General features: G+C 35.2%; 1 protein-coding gene across 5 annotated transcripts in view; it reads right to left on the reverse strand.

Moving 5' to 3' along the window:
* Positions 1-22,687, reverse strand: part of UTRN (utrophin) — a gene marked incomplete at its 3' end in the record, with an annotated part of 411,728 nt that overhangs the window by 216,482 nt on the left and 172,559 nt on the right. For 4 of the 5 annotated variants that reach the window (XM_084889907.1, XM_084889908.1, XM_084889906.1 and 1 more), the window contains 10 exons: positions 22,038-22,208; positions 16,975-17,154; positions 14,803-14,931; positions 14,323-14,493; positions 13,536-13,697; positions 12,988-13,125; positions 11,334-11,525; positions 9,664-9,836; positions 5,960-6,110; positions 3,927-4,102 (listed from right to left, as the gene is read on the reverse strand). In XM_084889907.1, the coding sequence (XP_084746033.1) occupies positions 3,927-4,102; positions 5,960-6,110; positions 9,664-9,836; positions 11,334-11,525; positions 12,988-13,125; positions 13,536-13,697; positions 14,323-14,493; positions 14,803-14,931; positions 16,975-17,154; positions 22,038-22,208 (1,643 nt within the window). The remainder of the gene's footprint in view (positions 1-3,926; positions 4,103-5,959; positions 6,111-9,663; positions 9,837-11,333; positions 11,526-12,987; positions 13,126-13,535; positions 13,698-14,322; positions 14,494-14,802; positions 14,932-16,974; positions 17,155-22,037; positions 22,209-22,687) is intronic. The other variant, XM_084889909.1, reaches the window with a different exon arrangement.

The following is a 22,687-nucleotide window of genomic DNA, read 5'->3' on the forward strand; positions in this document are numbered from 1 at the left end:
TTTCTCTCATCATGAATATTATATTGAAATTTAATAATAAGAATTTTTTAAGCTAGATCCCACTGTTCAACATAATAGACTTTTTAAGAACCATGAAAAGTATTTTGATCTAAAAGTATAAGGAAAGGCACATAATTACTCCATAGAGAGAGAAAAACTTCATTATATTAGATGTTATTAACATTAGGTGGCAACTATTATTCCACTTTATTCACAGGAAAGAAAGAATAGATACTGAAAATGGAATTTATTTTACAAGTATTAGAAAATGGAAATCTAGTTGGTTCATTAAAATAAAACTGATATTTAAATATCGCCTAGTCATAAAAAGAAATCTAGAAAATAAAGAAAAGTTTTAAAGGACATAAGAACACAAATAATCATTATAAATATAAAAGAGAAACTGTCTTAATTAGATTATTTAAATGTTATAAGAATAACATTTATAAGTATATAAACCATGTGTCAGAAGATGAGAGTATGATTAGAACTCATATGACAAACAAGATTATTTATTTTTAAGAAAGGGTTTGAAAGCTATTTAGAGCTTGGGGTGGTATCATTAATTTTACAGATAATAATTTAAATTATTATGCAATTTTTTAATAAATTACATTGTATCACCATATTTTATGGCTATAATTTTGTCTTTTCAACCACAAAAAAACTATATATATATAAAATAAATATATATTTAGTAGAGAATCAGTAATATTTAAAAGAGGGTATTTTAATATTTAAAAAACTAATGAAAGTCACAAGTTTTTTAAATTTAAGTATCCATTAGGAGGAAATACTGCTTCAAAATTAAAAACAAAAAAATCAAGCAACAGTCCTATTGTTAAGACTAAAAATACCAAAACAGGTAATTTACCCTCTGTATCAAAGAGTATTTCACTAAAATAACTACTTTGGAAACACCTAAAATACTATTATAGATTTGTATTTTAAAAAAAAATCTGGCATTTAAATGTTTTTATGTTTCATAATCATGACTAATTTAGTATTTTGAAAATATATCTATGAAGGGAAATAGCAAGTTATTTCAATACTGCATATTTGAGTCACAAAATTTTCATCTGTAGACTAGCTAAATATAATCTACACTTTAAATGTTATCCCTATGAATAAAAACAAGCTTTAAATTCATGTTCTAACAGTAGACAACAATTGCTCATTAAGAAATAACACTGTGAGCTGTTGACCTGTGCAGTTATTTAACTACAGGCACTCAATACAAAACAGATTGAAACGTGCGCTTTTTCGATGACTATGATAACAGTACACATCTAAGCTCTTAAAGTGCCAACGTGGCTCTGAGTTAAGATAAATGACTAACTGAAGTGATGCTAAACCATGAACTTATAAAAACAAGCACTTTAGTTAAAATATCGGATGTTGTAGAATAGGTGCATTATTCTTTTCAAAAAAAAAAATAGAGTAAAATAAGTAGTGGCTTCCATGTGTTAGTTCTGGAAGCTATAATCAGCACATCCCACAGAGATGCATTTGAAAAACTTTAGAATTTCTGTATTGTTGCTAATACTATGCCAGTGGGTACATCCTTTTCTTCAGAAGACCTGGCAAATAGATAATTTTCAAGCTGGAAAGATTCCCCATGAAAACTCATGGGCATGGCATAGAAGATCCTAAGAACCTCAGCTTCCAATCATGGCCCTGGTCCCTGAACCTTCCTCTCCCTATAACCTTGGCAGGTCTCTCCCCTGCCATACTGTTTCATGCCTCCCTCCCACCTTTGCCTGTTCTACTTATTTTCCCTAGAAGGCCCTCCCCAGGAGGAATGTATGGGAAATGGCTATAAATGCTTCAAAGCTCTGTTTCAGGATCTTTCCCCTGTGATGCCTAAATGCCATGGCTCATCACCCCACCTTGGCGACAACACTGCATCTTCATCAAAACATAGCATTTTTTCCTTAAAATCTTTTCTTCTTGCCCTAGTCAGTTTGGCTCAGTAGACAGAGTTTCAGCCTGAGGACTGAAGGGTCCTAGGTTCGATTCCAGTCAAGGGCACATGCCCAGGTTGCAGGCTCGAGCCCCAGTAGGGGGCATTGCAGGAAAGATGCTTTTCATAAACACTCTAATTTAATTCTTATGACACTCCTCTACGAAAATATCCGAGTTCTTATTTACAGAGAGAAAACTCAGCTAGAGGTCTGTGGCCTTCCCAAGTTTGTACAGAACTGCATTTGAGAGCATAAGTTAGCATCATCAATAACTTTGTGTGAGACCTTGGACCTTACCTCTTTGAGCCTCAGTTTTTAAAGCTGTACAAATGGGCCTGCTGGTGACCTAGAGCAGGCTTGAGGAACTTCCAGCCTATGGGCACTATAAGGCCCAAGAAATCATTTTGTCTGGCCCTGCCAAGGCATTAGGGGTGAGTTAATTAAACATTTGACCAAATATAGCAGGCTAATTTTTAAGTTGTTAATTTTGCATGGCCCGTAAATGATGGTATAAATATCCAAATGGCCCTTGGCAGAGAAAAGGTTCCTCAACCCTGTACTAGCAGATAGTTAGATGGAGCTAAATGGGGCCTTGTGTACAAGGTGCCAAACGCTATCGCTGCTATGTGGCAAACTCTCAACCAAGACACCCAAACTACTATTGCTTCTTACAAAAACACACAAAATGATAGATGTTGTTATTTTATAAAAAGCAACCAAAGACCAAACAGTCATACTTGAATATTGTGTTATATTATAGGCATACCTCACTTTATTGTGTTTCATTTTACCGTGTTTGACAGGAATTGCATTTTCTTACAAATTGAAGGTAAGTCCTTCAAGCCAGCAAAAAGATATGACTCATTGAAGGCTCAGATAATGGTCAGCATTTTTTAGAAATAAAGTATTTTTTAATTAAGGTACATAATGGATTGTTTAGACAAAATGCTATTACACACTTAATAGGCTACAGCATAATTTAAACGTAACTTTTATATGCAGTGGGAAACCCAGAAATATGTGTGGCTTGCTTTATTGTAATGATGGATTTATTATAGTGGTCTGGACCCGAACCCACAATATCTCCAAAGTATGCCTGTATTTGGACTTAAAAAGATATTAGGTTGGCCTTTAACAAAATATTAGCATTGCTCTAAAATAATACATCATCTACAGAGTTAAGATTAGCAGGAAAAAGTACCTGGAAATTTTTAGCCTACAATTACCATTAATCCACCCCAAAAAGGTCATTTATAAGACAGAATGCATTAAGCAAAGTAGAAATTATCCATTAGTTATTAGCCATCTCAGGAAAATAACTTCAAAAATAATTTTAAAGCAATATATAGCACACGTATAACGTTGAACTTTATAGTCACTGGTAAAGTGTTTACAACCAGAAGGTACCCTAATAAAATCTGGGGCACTGTAACATAATTTAGCATAAGAACAAACAACAATACATCATATGTATCCTGTTACCTGGAAGAGTTGAGGTAATTATTATTTGCCAAGCACTGACACATATATGAGCACAGCACACCCTGTGACTAAGAATGACCTAGCAAGAGGATTACTAATGAAGATCCCAAGGTCCAGTCAGGAAATGAGCAAGCGAGAAGCCTGACCCTGAACCCCGATCTTCAGACCGGAAGTCCAGAGTGTTCTTTCAACTACTTCCAGTTCCTGCCACATGGTCACCATATCACAATCAACAGTCAGAAATAAAAAGAACAAGGTAAATTTCATGTGTATCCTACTGCACAAAAAAGTGGGACTTCATGGACAGCCTGAACATTCAGTTAGGAGGAGGGTTCTAAAATGCATAACATGGACAGTTCAGGTCTTAACTGTCAGTAATATCAGGCAACAAGAGAACTCTGGACTTCTCTGATTGTATCTTTAAAAGGCCCTGCCCTAAATGTCTACCCTTGTGCCCTTAGCTTAGTGAGGCTCAGTCACCTTGGCCGCCGATCCTTCACCTCTGCGATGATCGCAGCCCAACGTTGATTTAGGCTGTCCAGCTTGTCTTTTAAGGCGCTCCCATCCATGGGGCCGAGTCGCTGGACAACCCCATCCCAGGATCTGTTCAGGGCTGCAAAGCTGGGCTGGTGACTGCTAATGCTTTCTTCGAGTTCCTACAACAGAGGACAACCCAAAATGAATTCTGACACTAAGTTAAGATTTCCTGATGCAAGGAATCCCCCAGGTTCCCAGGCATTAATTTACGTGCTAGAGGAACAAAGTCATGGGATACATTATGTTCATGAAAAAGGCACTTAAAAAGATTTTCATTAAATTTCAGTAAGTGCACTACACAAAATCCATTTTGAAATCTCACCCACGCTTGTGGATGTCATACAGTGAAACAGGGTAATAAATAATATAAAGAAAATAGCAGCTGTTTACAACTGAAGCATAAGCATCAATCAGGTTTGATTAAATGGGATTGCTTATCTTTTCCCAAATATGTGCTTGAAAGCATTTATCAAAAGGAAAAATAAGCTGAAACTGATTTGGCTCAGTGGTAGAGCATCGGTCTGCGGACTGAAAGGTCCCAGGTTCGATTCCGGTCAGGGGCATGTACGTTGGTTGCAGGCACATCGCCGGTAGGGAGTGTGCAAGAGGCAGCTGGTCGGTGTCTCTCTCTCATCGACATTTCTAGCTCTCTATCTCTCTCCCTTCCTCTCTGTAAAAAATCAATAAAAATATACTTTTTAAAAAAATAAAAAATAAATTTTAAAAAAAGGAAAAATAAATCCATATGCCCTTATGTCCTACCACAGATAGGTAAACCACATTTTCTTGAGACATTGCTTCACTGGTCTCTAAATTTTTAAGCAACAGATTTAAAGAGAATATTTTAAAGTTAAATTTAGGCACTCATCTATATTTCTAAAAATAACATGTATATGAGAAAAAATAAATGTATTTGTTAATGCCTCATGAACCTTCTCCATAAAATACATTTTTAAAATATAATAAAAGAGAAAATATTTTAACAATGGTAAATTGAAATTTTGCTTGCTTTTCGACCATTATGTTTAAAGCCCTATTTTATTAGCAGAACTGATTTTGCTACTGTTATATTTTCCAAGACTGAATTAGACTTACAAGAGCAGCTGCCCTGACATAGCTCATGAATAATTTACTTTTATAATAATTATCAATAATACGAAGTGGCAATAAGTGCTAAGTACAGAAAACAGGGGTGAGGTATGCTGACATCTTTCTGCCTTAGTCTTGGGTACAAAATTTTACGTATGTTATTTTAAATATATATTTTTTTTAACTTTTTAAATGTAATTTTATTGATTTCAGAGAGGGAGGGAAAGGGAGAGAAGGAAGTACCAATGATGAGAGAGAATCATTGATTGGCTGCCTCCTGCATGCCCCACACTGGGGATCCAGCCTCCAATCCAGACATGTGCCTTGATTGGGAATTGAACCATGACTCCTGGTTCATAGATCAACTGAACCACATTGGCCGGGCATAAATATAATTTTTTTAAATAATTTTTTTTTTTCATATTAGCCACTATAGAGTATTTTTAATTAAAATTTCACTAAAATTCTAATTAAAAATGTAAATGTTTCTTAAGCCTTTATGACTGAAAAATAGATTTGGAATAAAATTTACAGGTTGTAATGCATCTAAAAATTCATATATTTAGCTCTAACTTTTTAAATATATCTTCAATGCCACATACTAAAAGAATATGGCCCAGCCAGTGTGGCCCAGTGGTCCAGCATCGATCAATGAACCAGGAGATCATAGTTCGATTCCTGAACAGGGCACATGCCACGGTTTTGGGATCAAATCCCCAGTGGAGGGCATGGAGGAGGCAGCTGATCAATGATTTTTCTCTCATCAGTGATGTTTCTATCTCACTCTCCCTCTCCCCTCCTCTCTGAAATAAAAAAAGAAGAAGAAGAAGAAGAAAAGAATATGGCAGTTAGTAGCAGATCTGCATCCTGTGATGGAGAGCACTCACCTTCTGGTGGACCCTGGCTTTCTCTAGGTCCAAGCCACCATCTGGAGCCGAGGCATCAGCCAGTAACTCCTCAGCTTGTGTTGTCCATAAGGTGAATTCATTAAGGTCACAGTGGAATTTTATCCATTCTTCCATAGACCTGTCAACATAACTAGAGGACAAAAATGAACATAAAATAGGTTTCCAAACTTTCCAGGACTGCTTTGAAACATTTTTTCTAAATAAATTCAAATCTAATTTAAACGGAAAGTTCCAAAGATCAGTGAATTCACAACTCACTGCTCCAGGATCAGTTTTCGTAATGGATTACAGTTAATGATTCCTTTTAGAGAAAGGTGTCATACCAAGAAACTGGCTCAAGCACCATCCTACCCCCCTTTCTTTCACATACATGCCTGCACACATACGCACACATACTAGGCAGCTTATTAACTGAAAAGACAGCCTTCTTCAGTTTGGAAAATCAAGATGGATTAGCTACAGGCAGTTAACCCACCCAACTTTAAATGAAATGTCAGAAATGATTACTCTATTCTTTTAGGAAAAAAATTATTGTGTTTTACTTCTCAAGGTAGAACAAAACCCAAAATGCCAAAACACTTCAAAATTTCCTTTCCCTCCCTTATTCTCTGTGTGATGGACTGAATTGTGATCCCAAAACTCATTTGTTGAAGCCCTAACCCCTATAATGACTATTTGGAGATAGGGCCTTCAGGGAGGTAATTTTTTTAAATGAGGTCTTAAGGGTGGGGCCATAACCCACACAGCTGGTATCCTAATAAGACAAGGAAGAGACACCAGAGATATCGTTCACTGTGTCCGAAAAAGCAGAGAGAAAAAGACATGAAGGACACAGGGAGAAGGTGGCCAACTGCAAGCCAGTAAGAAAGGCCTCAATACAAACTAACCCTGCTGGAGCCTTGATCTTGGAGTTACAGCCTCCAGAACTGGAAACAATAAATGTATGTTGAGTAAGCCGCCCAGCCTGTGGTGTCTTATTAAGGTAACTCTAGCAAACTAACACCCTCTGTGCAATGACTAATCCACAGTACAGTATGGAAGTGCCTGCAAAGCCCAGGTTAGGCAATGAGACAAAGGACTACTGAGTTGCCCATTTAATCCTCTCTCCTTTAGAAATAAGATAAAGTCAAAGCCCAGTGCTAGTCGTATTTAGAATGTATAAAATAAGTATAAAAAAGTATAAGTTTTACTGCAGTCAGATCCTAAACACTTTCCTTCTGCCTTTTCATTTCATTAAGTGGTGCTGGGAAAGGCTTGGAAGATACCGCTGAGATTTTAATATTAATATAATTTTTACTCTATATAATAAAAAGATATTACTATTTTAAAAAATAAAATAATCCCTGACAACTCTAACTCTAAAATAATGTTTATTTTTCCTTCGCCCATGAACATAATTTTGAAAATGTAGTTAATATTTGTTAAGTGCCCACAGGAAGCAACATTCTATTGGGCATGACAAAATTAAGAGCACTTCAAACAGAATACTATGAAAAAACATTAAAACAATATTTATCGTCTTCGGTAAAAATGTGCAGTAACTAAATAACAGCCACAAATTTCAGCTTTGGGGATGCTGCAATAATAAAGAAAAGATGTTGCTAGAAAGGCGCTCCAAAGACACTGAGAATATAAACAGTAAACCAAATAAATCTAAACAGTATAGCCGTAGATTAAATGAGAGAGAGAGAGAGAGAGAGAGAGAGAGAGAGAGAGAGAGAGAGAGAAATGTTCAACTAGGAAGCACTAAGTCATCACCTCCTTTCTGATCACGGTCAGTTCATATGGGAGGCAGTATGGAATTGTGAAGGTCTATGGACTTCCAGAGAGTCAAAGGACTCAAAATCCAAGCCTTAATCTAGAAACATACAAGTTTGCTTTCTCTAATATTGCAACTGGCATTGATATCTTTCCCCAAAAACATTCACCACCTCAGTTCCTGTTCTCTGATGACGTTACCATTGCCTACCTGGGTCCCTAGGCTTGATACTGAACAGTCAGTATATAGAACCACCCACCTGGAGCCTTAATACAAAACGTATTTAAAAATAAAATTCAGGTAGCTTAGCTATTAAATGATAATTTTAAATCAAACGAAATTATTTTAAAGGATACATATTTAACTAATATCACACAAAAAGTAATTTGTAAGCATTAAACAAACCAATATCACAAAGGAAAAAGACTCATAAAGTATAATTATATAAAATTAAACCCATACATCAAAAAAATACCGTTAACAAAATTAGACGGCATATGAAAAGCTGGGACTAAGCAATAAGAAACATGAATAGGTAATATCCTTAATGTAGAAAAAAACCTCTTACAAATTAATCAGTAAATAGTAATACCATAATAGAAAACTGAGCAAAGATATGACCTAACAACTGACAAAAGAAATAACACTGGGGTAATTAAACATATGTAAGAATATTGAAATGTCGCTGACAAAGAAGTGAAAATTTATTGAGATGCAATCTTCACTATACAATTGGCAGAGGTCTGAAAAAAACAACAAACAACCTTTCCTTGTTAACAACCTTTCCTTGTTAACTTTCACACATACTGTTGGCAAGAGTATAACCAATCTCATAATGCAATGCAGAGCCTTAAGATGTTATTACTTTTGCCGAAAACCGGTTTAGCTCAATGGATAGAGCGTCGGCTTGGGGACTGAAAGGTCCCAGGTTCAATTCCGATCAAGGGCATGTACCTTTGTTGTGGGCATATCCCCAGTAGGGGGTGTGCAAGAGGCAGCTGATCGATGACTCTCATCGATGCTTCTAACTCTCTATCTCTCTCCCTTCCTCTCTGTACAAAATCAATCAAATATATTTTTTTTAAAAAAAGATGTTATTACTTTTAACAATTTAATCTTTATCTAATAAACAAGTCTAATTAAATAGAAGTATGCATAAAGGTATACTTAAAACAATATTCTCTAAATGCATACAGATGAATTTAAAAATCCATACAAATAAATATACCAAAAGGCCACTGAAAGATATCTTTTCAAGGATTATATAATCACACATATGTGATTATAGGCTAAAACAAAACAACAGAAAAAAATGAAGACCATGATGCCTAATTTTTGTGTATATGTTTCTAAAGTTTTCCAATGGACTTTTCTGTGTTAACTTTCTCTTACATGGTACTTTATATTGGGCTATTATTTCACATCTTATTTGCCTTCCTACTATATACCCAGTTACTGCCAAAAATCTTCTCTCTTTTTTTTTAATTCCACCTATTAATAGGCTTGGTCAAAATCTAGAAAGACAGAGGCTCAAAATCATTTTACTTAACAAGTTATTTTTAAAGAGTTTGTGGTTATATATGGATTCCAATTATCTGTTCGTGTCTCTCACATTAATCATCAACATGTTGGGAAAGTGAACATTAATGAAAACCCTTAAGTTATTTTAAAGAAAATGGATACTATTTAGATATTAAAAATTAAAGGTGCTTCCTTTAATTATTAAGATATTATGTTGCAAATGATCACCTGTATGTAATCTCTTTCCTCTTTCTTTAAGGAACTACACTCAACACAATTTATTAAACAGAGCCTCTTCCGAGGATGTGAAACCTACTCTCGTTAATCTTAATGAACATGTGACCTTTGTCATGGCTCATGAGCTTATAGTTATTTTTTAAAGTTTAACTTAATTTACACATACCCTTTACGATCATTGTACATCCTGTTAATTCCATCCCATTTTGTATCCAATTGAGTGAGTGTATCCCGGATCTGAATAGCTTCAGGTCCAGAGGCTTCGAGGATAACATCTGGTTGTTTCTCGTGAATGACTGCGATCCGCTCTCCGAGCTTGTCCAGTTGGACTTTGATATTCTACAAATATATTGACAAACATTAACAAATCCAGCAAAAAAGGTAAAAAGAATGAAATCACAGATGGAAAATGTATATGGTATAATACTTACTTAATAGATAATGAAATATAATAATTTTTACTAATCAAAACTGGAAACTTAAAAAAAATAATAATAATACCCTGTATTGACCAAAGTGTAAGGAACACTACATGATATCCCAAATGGTGAGAAAAAAAAATCCTAGCACATGTTCCATGTGGCATTTGTCCAGAAATAAAAAAATTCTATAACGTTCTGTACAGGTAATGAAGTGCTTAAGCTAAAATCATTTATGTTTTCATATATTTAAAATGCTAGTTTAAATGACAGAAATGAGCTGTCAATCAAAGCCATCAAATCTATCAGCAATTTTATTGTGACCTTATATCCTAGATAATAAAAGGCTAATATGCAAATAGACCAAACAGTAGAATGACCAGTCGCTATGATGTGCACTGACCACCAAGGGGCAGACCCTCAATGCAGGAACTGCCCCTTGGTGGTCAATGTGCTCCCACAGGGGAAGTGCTGCTAAGCCAGAGCCCTGAGCCAGGCTCATGGCTGGCAAGTGCAGCAGCAGTGGCTGGTGGCGGGAGCCTTTCCCGCCTCGGCAGCAGCACTAAGGATGTCCGAGGCCTCCCACACTGTGAGAGGGAGCAGGCTGGGCTGAGGTACCCCCTCTAAGTGCACGATTTAATGCACTAGGCCTCTAGCATAAGTATAATCAGATTATATGAACAAGCCTTAATGATACTCAATACTTTTGTAAATTAACTGAAAACTTCTAGATCCCTAATTAACTTACAATCAACATCCCATCCCAGACCCCAACCATTGGCCAATATTAAATCATGATAGGTGACAAGATTAATGCTGACATTTCATATCCAACTGGCAGTCCAGTTTATAAGAAAGCAATATGTTTTGTGCAGGTGTTTTGATTCATCTAGGGGAAATAATGAACAACATAAACTGATGAACAAAAACAGACCCTGAGACAGGGAAGCATCGATCAGACTGTCAAACCTCAGAGGGAAGGTAGGAGAGGGTGGGGGTAAGGGGAAGAGATCAACCAAAAGACTTGTGTGCATGCATGTAAGCCTAACCAGTGGTCGGGGACAACAGGGTGGGTGGGGCATACGTGGGAAGGGGTTTGGAATGGAAATGGGGAATGAGGACAAATATGTGATACTTTAATCAATATAGAAAATTTTTAGAAGTTTTTAAATAAATAGAAAAGTCTCTGATGATGGAAAAAGTAACTGAATACTAAAAATCCACATCTACTTTTAAAAATTAAATTTTTATAATATTTCTTTGGTGAATACAGGAAAGGTTTATTATTCATACACATTATTAAATCTTCAGTCCAAGTTTTAAAAGCTACAGATCATCTAGGTAGGCACAATGACAAATTCCTTGCATTATTTCTACATTAACTGCAGCGATTCAAAGGCCCTGCCTGGAGATTTACCTTCAGAACATTTTCCTGAACGGATAAGTCTGTATACAGAGCACTGCTTAGCTCTGGAGTATTAAGTGATAACTCAGCATCATCCATAGAAAGTAAAACCTTGTTAATCTCAACCAAATAATCTGCAGAGAGAAGTGATGCTTTAATTCCAGAAGCTAGTTGGCCTGTTCTCCTCTGTTGAATAGGAATTGCCTGTAAAATCATTAAAAATAACAATGTATATCTCTTAAAATATCCCCACAATTAACTGAAAAAAGCACAAGATTATTTTGTGGAAAAGTACAATACTTGGAACCAAATTTTTTAAACTATATTTTGATTTTTTACATTTCTGCCCTGCTTTGCTATGCAAACTCTTAACAATCTCTATTCTAATTTTCATCTGCAACCTGCTCTTAAACAGAAATGTTTCACTTTATGACCAATGCCACCGAAACTCATTTAGCAAACAGGAAAGCATAACAGGTTCTTTCCTGAGTTGCTGAGGACAGGAGAACATGCTGCAAATCATAAACTTCCATATGAAATGAAACATTTTAATATGATTATTATTTCACCATTTTTTAAATCTCACAATTATATTTAAGACCTCGGGGCCTCACTGTTAAAAATGTAACTAAGTTAAATAAGTATTGATAACATAACAAGAAATTTAATTGGGTTTTTGATTAAAATAACATACAGGTAATTCAATATACAATCTTAACGCTGGAGAACAATATTACAGAACATGAATATCCTACATAAGACAATAAAAGGTCCTAAGACCCTAACTTCAGAGAAAACTAAGCTAAACTGAGGGGACTACTTATCTGCCCTAATAATTCTATTTTCTGTGTCCTCTAATCAGAACTTTCAAAATAACAAAGGTGATGGGCCACACACTTGTCCTTAAGGAGTTGAATTCTTTTACTTGTAGATGGCTACAATTTAATAAATGCTGGCTACTATTTGCAAATAACCACAGTTCATCTACTCATGAATTAAGGTAGCTTCTTTCATAGTTTCACTGCCTCTACATTGAGCTTCTGAAAAATGATATTTCCCTGTAAGTTCAAAAGTATAGTAAAATTATCACAAATACATGTTCATTGAGTTAGTGACTCTGAAAATGGTTACAATTCCTAAATGAACCCGAAACTCAAGACTAAAATCATCATGTTAATAACAAGATGTTTAATCTAGAGTTCTGCATTTATGTGTTACAAGAACAGACCTCGGGGGAACACCAGCACATTTATAATGTGGCTGGGATTATGGCCATTGAAAAGGGAGCTGGTAATGCAGCTTTTCTAGAATATAAATCATAGTTTATCAACTTCCCAAATTTGGTTATTTGTAAACTAGACATTTTTTTTAACATGGTCAGGCCTCTCCATATAAACTAAAGATCCAAAGGAGGAATCTACTCTAAAAAAAGGTCCCTTTTAAGATTTAGTACACTATCAGAAATCCAACAGAGATGCCCAATAATAAGATTTTATGCTCCCTATTTTCTTTGACTCTTGTCCCAGCTAAAAGTATAAACATGTTCAGCAATGCACACCAAAAAGGAGGAGACAATATTCCAAATGGTGTGTTTTGAATGCAATATCAAACATCTATTGACAAGGGCTGAGTTATTCAGTGGCACAGACACTCTCCATGACAATACCTTAGTTTTGTTGTATCTTTTGTGCAAAAGTAGTAACTGTAAGCGTATTTCTTCTTTTTTATCTTCCTCCATAGGTTTATGTAACATTTGTTCTCCTCTTTGTAGAACTTCCTCAATCTGGGCTCTCTCCTCATCCATCTGAATGTTTAGAAAGAAAAAATTTACTCAAAAGGAAAATGCATATAGGGTCACTTACCATCAGTTCCCAAGGAGGAAAACTAACCTACAAAATATAACTTAAGATACGTTTATCTAAATTATCTACAAAAAAAAAAAAGTCAAGTTTTTCTTAAAATATTTCATATTTGATGTTAAAACAAAGAATACTAGCTGGTTTAGCATTAAGATAACACTGTTTTTAGTCAGCAAGTACAATGTCTATTTTTTAAGCATTACTAAATCAATTACATTGACAGTCATCAGAAAATCATATTTGCACATCAGAAAATCATGTTTGGCAGATGTTTGGGTAAACAATATTGATGTAAAACTATAATTAACAGAGAATAAAAATAAGAACATCATAGTTTGAAAAACTCTAAACCAACCTTTTCATCTTCATTACTGGATTCCAAATGCTTTTCCACAACTTTTAGCATATAGTCAATGTCACTTTCTAATTTTTCCAAGTCAGAGTAAGGCACATCACCTTCAAGTGCTTCTGTGGTGACCAGAGATTGGTATGACAATGGTTCCTGGCCAATCAGCAGCTGGGGAAGGAAAATCATCCTTTAAAAAGATATTCTTAACTGGACCTTCTGTCATTAATCAGAGAGATGGAATGTCAGAAAAGAAATCAGCATTTACTTGAATTGACTTTAATTTCACTCATTTACAGCTATGTTTTTACCAATTTGAGCTTCTCTGAATTGCCCCATTTTCACCAACCTCATAGCATTATTATTTCACCCATTTTTAAAATCTCACAATTATATTTAAGAACTAGGGGGTGTGAGATAGTGTGCAAATGGCAGTGGCTGCCTCGAATGCTGTTTGGAGGATTCTGAGACCACCTACGAGCACAGGAGGAAACAGTGCCATGATCCAAAAGCCATCCCTGAGTGGCCACCAACAAAGAGAAAGGCTACCACCTCCTACGAGTACATCCCCAAGAAAGTCTCCCGTTACCTTTCGCCAGTAGGAGTGTCATTGGAGTGGGACAACCAAACTTCAGCAAAGCACACATTTCTTAAGGACAAATGCTCCGATCCAAGAAAAATTCACTTTTAAAATTTTACTTTTAACATTATTTACTTAAGTATACCATATAATCATCTATAACTTAGATGCATACTTCTATGAAAAATAGCCTTATATAAAAATATAATTACTCACGTTCGCGCTTTCGATGTGCTGAGACACCTTTTCAAAGTTTCTATTCAATTCAGCTAATTTGGGCTCTACAAGTTCCCTGCATAAGCCTCCGCGAGCATTCATCAAAACAACGGCTTGATCTCTAACTTCCTCAACTTGCAGTCTGGCATTGTCCAGCTCGGAAAGTAAACGCTGTTTGTAAGAAAACACAAATCATCACACCGGAAAAATCAAAATCAAACATGGGTGCGACACTAACTCAGAATTAAAGGCAGTTTAAATAAATGTCTGGGATTCCTAAGAAGAGATTTTAATATTGTACAATCAACTTGCATCAGAGCTGTTCATGTATTAAGACTCATCAAGACTTCAGGTCCTCCCCCCAAAATAAACCCTGAAGAACGGGAAAACGTGTGCACAGCTAACTTGTCACATTCCACAAGAGAAAGACTACAGCCAAACTGTCCACCCCCAGAAGTCTGCCTGCTCCTCTTTCGCTACCTTCACAATTTCTTCCTGTTTACTTGCTGGTTTCTTTTCAATCTCATCTAATAGAGCTTCAGCTTGATAAAGCCAGGTACTTATGTGAGCAACATATCCATCAAATATGTCCAACTGGTTCTGATGGTTCTGGAAGAGAATTAATAACAATTAATTGATACAACCAGATGAAATATTTAGCATGATAATCTTCAAAGAGATTTAAAAAGCCTTCAAAGAGCTCATTATATGCTGAACTGAAAGGGTTTCCACCTTACTGAAAGTTTTTATTCAATCTCATTTTATTCGTCTCCTTATTCTTCATTCTTACATTGCAAATAATCTAATTTGCCTCCGTGATCATATTTGTTTAAAGCTCATTTAAGAAAGTAATAACATAACAGAATGATTAAACTATGAATTGAATAAGTGTCTGCTCTTCAGTAGACTAACATCTCCGAGGGCAGATCCTATGTCACCAGCACTTGATATCACTACAGACCTCAGTACTATTTCCTGAAGCAGGATATAAAACGTGAGTGAGAAAATAAACCCAAAAACAAAATCAAACTTTAGATTAAGCTGAATAAACTGGCAAAATTGCTGGCACTAAGGTGAGAATTTAGAACTTGATCAAAAAGGGGTGGAGACTTGATAAAATTAACTTTTACAAACTGTTTTACAGTATAAAGGAAACTGTAACAAATTTATAAAAAGTGTTTAAAAGACAAGGAAACAAATTGTTTATCTATAACATGGAAAATCAGTTGGAAAATGAAATGAGAACTAATAAATGGCATGAGAAATGTTTTGACAGTGTTCTGCATTTTAAGTAAGAAGAACTGATAAGTGCCAGACTTATTTGCCCCAATAAAGCAGGTAAATCAATATTCTACTAGGACTAGGAAGAGACTACTTGAAAAGAGAATTAGAAGGTACAGACTGAAAAATACAGAAGGATTATGAAAATGTGGATAAAGCTATATATACTGAGTGGCCAGATTATTATGATATCTGAATGCATAATAACCACTCAACGCATGTGTGTGTGTGTGTGTGTGTGTGTGTGTGTGTATGCTTACGATAATTAAATAAATCTAAATCAATAAATCATTAAAATGCAACAAATAAGTACATACATTGGAGGCCCGTTGCATGAATTTGTGCATGGGTGGGGTCTGGCCAGCCTGACCAGGGGGAGGAGACATGGGGAGTTGGCTGGTCGAGGGGACAATTTGCTTATTAGCCTTTTATTATATAGGATATACACTGAGTGGCCAGATTATTATGCATTCAAAGATCATAATAATCTGGCCACTCAGTATATATAACCATGAAGTAATTAACAGTGTGATAGTATAACCAAAGACTAACAACATATAACACTTAACAATTATCATAATCATCATACTAAAATCTAAAATTGGTTATTTTAAGCATAATTATATATAAGCACTACGTGTTTTATGTCATATAATCATCTCAAAAACTACATGAGGTAGAAATAATAATAATGCCCATTTACATATGAGAAAACTAAGATTTAGAGAACATTCAAGTATCTTGACCAATGTCACCCAACTAGTCAAAATTATTGTTAGAAATTAGAGGGGGTGGGTGAGAACCTCAGCCCGACTGGCATCCGTTAGCAGTCCAGGAGCCCTCAGGGGATGTCCAACTGATAGCTTATGGCCGCTCCCAGTGGGGAGAGGGCCTAAGCCATCAGTAGGACATCCTCAGCACTGCCACAGAGGCAGGAGAGGCTCTCACCACCGCTACTGCACTCACCAGCCATCAGCCTGGCTTGTGGCTGAGTGATGCTCCCCCATGGAAGCATACTGGCCACCAGGGGCAGCTCACACATAGAGCATCTGCCCCCTGGTGGTCACTGTGCATCATTGTGACCGGTGTTTCCACCGTTGAGTCAATTTGCATTACCCTTTTATTATATAGGATTGTAAATAATATATAGCTTATGATAATTAAATGTAATCATTAAAATGCAACAAATAAGTACATTTACTAAGATATTAAAGTGTATAAAAATAAAATGTAATCTAATGAAATTAATTCACAAGCAAAACATTATTCTGACACTGAGAAAATAGAATCTGGAATTCTAATCAAAGTTGTATTCATTTTTAAACAATTAAAGGAGAGAAGATTTCATCATTAACTTTTCCCGAAACATACCATTAAGGTATTGCACCAGTCCTCAGTCCAGGTTCGCACTCGGCTCCAGCCAGCGTTGAGGACACAGAGCCTCTCTTCTAAAGCAGCCTCGCTGCCCTCGATCAAGTTCTGAAGGGCAGCACTACTCTCGGTGATGGCATTTAAATCAGCTTTTTTCTTTTCCAGATCCTTCAGAATAGTCTAGAAAATAAAAATACCAAGACCCATTTGATCTTTCAGAATGTGATAAAAGTTTATACAACCTTTCTTTAAAAAAAACAAACAAACAAAAACAAAACACGGAAACTTTTCTTCCACATACTCCCTAGAAAGTTTACAACTGCCAAAGGTTTACAAAACTCCATAACTTACTAACATGCGAGAGTTCTTAAGATGCTAATAAAAATGGAAACATTTACTTATGCATATTACAGGAAATGTATTAAATTCAGGTATGAAAAAAATGTTCTTTACTTATTTTAAGTATACTAGTAAATTCCATGTACCACACACACATACTATTTTATCTTCATCATAACTCTGGGTGTAAAGAATCAAGTTCACTTTCTGTAACTATAGCTGGCAAAGCAGAACTACCCCAGAACTCATAATTCTAAAATTCATAATGAATGTATTTCCTTGGTTCCTATAGGAGACAAATAAGTACTATAGTTACTTGTGAGGACTACATCCTATAATTAAATGGCCTAACGTAATTTATTGTAAAAGTATTCCATCCTAAGTAAATTATTAAGAATTAGCACATCTAAGTTTTGGTCTTACAATTGTCATAATACTTTGGATAATATAATGACAACTTAATTCTCATGTTCCTAAGATTCAATAGGTAAAGTATATAATAAGGAGAGTTATAGAGAGAATATTGGATTCCAAAATTAAAACTACAATATTCTTTCAATCATAAAGTGACTTGTGCATATCTAACCTACTGCTGCTGGCACCTTTTTAAACCAACGTTAAAGCAAATTATTTAAAGGAGTGTGAGTCTATATTTAATTTCACATTAAACCACATTTTGGAAAGCATAAAAATTGCAGTTTATCATTGAGTAAATTACTTGGCCATGTCAATTACTGATATTTTTAAAGGCATTGGAATGTTTCTCTCAAGTGTCATTCTCCAGCAGGGAGGGGGGAAGAAATAGAATATCCACAGCCATGCTTCCTGAAGTTAAGACTTCCTGCATTCCTTCAATAGGAATGTACTGACTAGGGTAGTCTTTAAGATTGTAAAGAAAATGACCACATCTAAAATAATAACATCGAAACATGGTATTTAAATATTGGATTCAGGAATAAAAATGCTATTTAGCCGGGACCGGTTTGGCTCAATGGATAGAGCGTCGGCTTGGGGACTGAAGGGTCCCGGGTTCGATTCCGGTCAAGGGCATGTACCTTGGTTGCGGGCATATCCCCAGTAGGGGGTGTGCAAGAGGCAGCTGATCAATGACTCTCTCTCATCGATGTTTCTAGCTCTCTATCTCTCTCCCTTCCTCTCTGTACAAAATCAATAAAATATATTTAAAAATAATAATAATAAAAATAAAATAAAATAAAATAAAAATAAAAATGCTATTTAAATTTTACATTGAAAATAACTTTACCTATTTTTAAGTGCAAATACATTAAAATGTGGTGAAATATGCATGTTTCTTAGATCTGAAAACACAACTTTGAAAACATGGATGATTATGTTACATATTGATGTTTCATTCTATTTACTTAAAGAGAATGTGCTGTGAATTCATGACTTGTATATACCATCTTCATCATTTCAAATCCAAAATAAGACTAAATGGGAATTTAAAAGTGAGTAGTTACAGAAAAGACAAGCTTATTTTTACAGTCTTATCTGAAAATTTAATTGAATTTATATGTGCACAAAGATGAATGAGTAAAAATTAAATATGCAAAAATGTTATATATTTACCAGCTATAAGCAATTAATAAAAAAAGAGAAAAGGCATGTTTTTAAAGTATACAAAGTAAATAAGTATAAATTAACTTCTTTGCACAAACACACACACACACACTCTGTGTGTTTATGAAGAAAATAACCAAAGCATTATATAGGAATTTTAAAAATTTGAGGGGAAATGAGACATGCCATGTAATAATATAACAATGATGTCAAATCCCCTTAAAACAAATCCATACATTAAAAGCAATTCAAATCAAATTTTCTAAGAAAATGTTTTTTAAAGATTTTGAAATAATACTTCTAAAGTTTATATGAGCATATACCAAAAAAGAGAATATTAAAAACAGGAAATCTATTAAGTATATATTCAAACGTATTATAAAGCCTCATAGTTAAACACCTAAAAAATATTTCAGAGGGCAGGATCAGTGAATCCGTAAACAAAGAAAATCAACAGCCAAAAATAATAGATAAAGTTAGCATGTCAAATCAATGGGAAAGATATAATTACTCAGTAGATAGTGCTGAGATAACTGGTTAACTACTTGGAAAAACATTAGAGCCTTACCTCATTATATACACCAAAATAAATTCCAGAAGGATTAAAGCATTAAAGATAAAAAGATGAAACTATAAAAGAGCTAGAAGAAAATGTAAGTAAAAAATTACATAAACTTGGAGCAGTTGAACCTTCTAAGCACTAATGGCATATACAATGAAGAAAAAGATGATTTACCATTTAAAAAATATATAACAGCATTTTTTAAATATATGCAGAACAGAAAGGGAACTACAGTAGCAAAAAAATATTTTTTGCAATAATAGACAACATACAAAGCATTAATAATTTAATAGGTAAAGAGCTCTAAATCAAAAGATCTAACAGGTAAAAGAAAAATGGTCAGAATTACACTAAAAGGCAATTTAAAAAAAAAAAAAAAAAAAAAAGATCTACAAATGGCCTATACACTGATAGAAAATTTTCTAATTAACCAAAACATATCTGCCTACCATTGTCCAAGTTGTGGTTAAAACAAGCAAGTAAGAATTCTCACATGGAGCTGGTAGGTATAATTTCATAATTTGTATAAGACTTTAAAATGGATATATCCCTAGACTCAATACTTTTAGCTCTTATAATTTATCCTCAGAGAATAATTATGAATACATGTTATAATGTAGCTACAAGTATTTTCATCATAACATTTTTTATTTTTTGTTAATCCTCACCCAAGGATTTTTTTTTCTATTACTTTTTGGAGAAAATGGTAGGGAGGGAGGGAGAGGGAGAGGGAGAGGGAGAGGGAGAGGGAGAGGGAGAGGGAGAGGGAGAGGGAGAGGGAGAGGGAGAGGGAGAGGGAGAAATGAGAGGGAGAGGGAGAGGGAGAGGGAGAGATGAGAGGGAGAGATGAGAGGTGAGAGATGAGAGGTGAGAGGAAGAGGGAGAGATGAGAGATGAGAGGGAAAGGGAGGGGGAGAGGGAGAGGGAGAGGGAGAAGGAGAGAGATAAGGAGAGGGAGAGGGAGATGAGAGGGAGAGGGAGAGAGAGAAATAAGAGGGAGAGGGAGAAATAAGAGGGAAAGATGAGAGAGAGACACACTGATCGGTTGCCTCCTGCATGTGCCCCAACTATGGTGGGAATCAAACCTGCAATCAAGGTATGTGCCTTTGTCTGGGTATCAAACCTGTGACCCTTCAGTGCAAGAGCTGATGCTCTAACCACAGAGCAATCCAGACAGGGCATAGCATTTTTCCCATAATAATGAAAATTGTTAATAAATCAAATGAAAATTAATAGAAAAATGGAATAATCAAAAATAAAATATGCAATTAAATATTAGGCTTGTCTCCAATATAAGATACAACATACAAGCAAAGAAAAATGTTAAAGATATAATGTGTTGATTTGTGTGTTTTTTTTAAGAAAGTCATGAAACACTAAATATAACTATTTTCAAATACAGGCTGTGCCTGTGTATGTCTATATGTGCCTGTAAAAAACTGAAAAGATAACAGGGTGTTCTTTCATTAGAGATGATTTTTGCTCCCCTCTTTTTTTTTTTCACTATAAAAATGTTCTTCAATTAGCTTATATAACTTATGTTACTAATGAGAAAACAAGGCTTTCAAAATGTATTGTACAAAGAAGGTAATATTTTCTTGTAAAAGCTAACCTTAACAAAAATAAAGTTTGGTGCCTTTGCTTTCCATTCACCCACAATACACTGATAAATGCCAACATTCTTCCTTGCCTGCATATATTTTTTTCACTTCACACAGCCCATGGCATAATTATGCTTTCATCAGTTATTTTCTAAACTGAACACTCTCTGGTGCCTAATATCTTGACTTTCATTCAACTGTTCTCTTCACAGAGCAATCAGTTTAAAGAGTTGCACTACCCCCTATGATCTCAAATCCCTCCTCTTCACTTCCCACAGGCCAGCACAAGTGTAGGATACCAAAATGGATCTTGTGACTTTATAGAAATTTTTGTCACAGTATTGATCATTATTTTCAGTACTTATCTCTAGTATACATGCCTCTTTCTTGGAAAATAAATTTGGGAAAAGAAAAAGCCTTGGTTTAAAAACAAAACAAAACAAAAAAAAAACACATACTACTTTGTATTCCACTCCTTCTTTGTCCACTTCAAAAGAGAATTGGAAAAATCCACTCTCTAATCTCTATAATATCAAAGTAACTAAAGAGCCAAAGAAAACTCTTGGATCTTTTGTTGATTCTTTTGAAAATTCTGTCTCTGTGCTCTTTACATCGGTTTGCAATAAAAAAGCTAGTAACTGATACAAACATTATTGTAGAAGAATTAACAAATAAATTCAGCACACTATGTGAGGAATGAATACTCCAAAAAAAAATCAACTTTGAAAGTGTAACTATCATATTTTCAAGTGCCACATAAGCAGAACGCCTCTGAAAGCCTGTTGGTGACTGGTCAGAGTTCAACACTTTTGGAATCAAGACAAAAGTAGCTTCTTTAAATAGTTGTTTTTAAAATATTCTTACTGTTTTTCTTAGCACAGAGAAGTAGAAAAAAATAACGGGGAAAAAGAAAAAGGCCACATTTAATACAAAATGGAGGAAAATGACATCCACCCAGTTTGCCCTGAACTACAACTCACTTTAGCCCAGGAAATCTCTGTATCCAAGTCGCTGAGCAAACCTTCTGAGGTGGATTTCTGTACCAGTTCAGACTCAGTCGTTGAAAGCCACTCTAATAGAGAAGCAGCCTCTTTCTTCATTTTCCAGGACAACTGGGATGCTCTTTCCAGATTCTGTTTTCCATCAGTTACCTGAAAAGAAGGAATCGAGAGAGGACTAAACATGGATAACAGCTGAGGATCCGAACTGATTCGGATTGAACCCCAAGAGATATACAACCTTGATCTCTGCAAGACACTATACAGAAGTGGTTAAGCGTCAGGCAACCCTGGGTTTTCATCTTGGCGCTGCCACTTCTTTCCTACGGGACCTTTCCTATGACCCTCCAAAGGCTGTTCTGAGTTTTAAATGAGAAAAATGCATACACACAGGACTTGGCCCAATCCTTTCAACAGGGTTAAGGGATCGGTAAGTGATATCTTTTGTTATTTTGAATACAAGATGCTTAGAATCATCTCAATGAAGGACTGTTTAAAACATATTATATGTTCTAGCAATTTGTGGAGAAACAGCACGATGCTCACAATCATGTTTTACAATTAACCATTTAATGAAAAACACAGTAAATGACTCTGCAATAAAGTCCTTAATTATTATTTTGTACTTACCA

This window comes from Pipistrellus hanaki (assembly GCF_964339955.1).
Source record: "Pipistrellus hanaki genome assembly, chromosome: 7".
NCBI classification, from domain to species: domain Eukaryota; kingdom Metazoa; phylum Chordata; class Mammalia; order Chiroptera; family Vespertilionidae; genus Pipistrellus; species Pipistrellus hanaki.